The sequence below is a fragment of the Pteropus vampyrus genome, unplaced genomic scaffold (genome assembly GCF_000151845.1).
Source record: "Pteropus vampyrus isolate Shadow unplaced genomic scaffold, Pvam_2.0 Scaffold211, whole genome shotgun sequence".
NCBI lineage: Eukaryota > Metazoa > Chordata > Mammalia > Chiroptera > Pteropodidae > Pteropus > Pteropus vampyrus.
This window is the reverse complement of record NW_011888992.1, coordinates 885,364-886,331: the sequence shown is the minus strand read 5'-3', so window position 1 is coordinate 886,331 and position 968 is coordinate 885,364. Positions and strand designations below refer to the sequence as shown.

Below are 968 nucleotides of genomic sequence, written 5' to 3'. Positions count from 1 at the left end.
TCCAGCTGTCCTTGGAGGACCCCATCGAGACCGCCATCCTTCTGAGTCTGGTGGGCGTCAAGAGCATCCTGGCAAACCAGTGGCCGACAGTCCTGCAGGACAACGCGCTGCGGGCCCGCGTCCTGTGGGAAAGTGAGTGAGCGTGCTGCCCCAGGCCGCCCCAGGCCGCCCCAGGCCCTGCAGGCCTCCGCGGGAGCCCGCCGCGCTCACGCCCCTCTGAGCGGAGGCTTCTCCCCAGATCTGCTGGCAGCTGGCAAGCCGACCGGGAGAGCAGTCCGTCTCCTTCAGAAGATGCAGGCCGAGGAAATGGTCAGCCACGGTATCTGGACCCTGCCCCCCGCGCTGCGGCCGCCTGGCCCCATGGTCCCGTAGCCCTGCCGGGTCCGAGGCCCCACCTGTGCCCAGGCCACCTGCTGACCCAGACCCTCGGGCGGGCAGTGAGGCCCGGTCAGGGAACACACGCCCGTCAGCGGTCTGCACGTTTGTCTTTAAAACCGTTCAAGTCACACACGTCCCAGAAGCCCAGGTGTGCGGTCTGGGGGCGGGGACCAGCGCTGTTCCTCCCAGGGTGCACCCTGATGTCCACGTCCGGTGACAGCCACGGTGACAGCCACGGTGACAGCCCCACACACGGAGACTGGCGTGGAAACTTAGACGCAGCACTCGGTGGTGGCTTTGCCGGGGTGCTCAAGGGTGGTCCCCCATAGCTGAGGTTTATCCCAGAGAGATTAAAATCACGAAACTAAGGATTCGCAACACAAAAGGAGCTTGAAATTTAGAAATCACGTGGCCCACTGTGTGCAGGATGCAGCTCCCAACAACAAACACGTTTGAGCGAGCGAGTGAGCGAATGGATGAGTGTGTGGACGGATGAGTGTGGATGATGGACGGAGGTGAATGAGTGCGTGCGAGGGAGTGGACGGGCGTCAGCAGGTGGCTGAGGCTCCCGGGTCCCAGGACACAGGTGA

The 968-nt window shown here is 63.8% G+C and overlaps 1 protein-coding gene across 1 annotated transcript in view; it reads left to right on the top strand.

Annotated features, from left to right (window-relative positions):
- Positions 1-372, top strand: part of CFAP46 (cilia and flagella associated protein 46) — a gene marked incomplete at its 5' end in the record, with an annotated part of 70,978 nt that extends 70,606 nt beyond the window's left edge. The window contains 2 exons of the mRNA XM_011372605.1: positions 6-132; positions 239-372. Coding sequence (XP_011370907.1) covers positions 6-132; positions 239-372 — 261 coding nt within the window. The remainder of the gene's footprint in view (positions 1-5; positions 133-238) is intronic.
- Between the last annotated feature and the right edge of the window lie 596 nt (positions 373-968).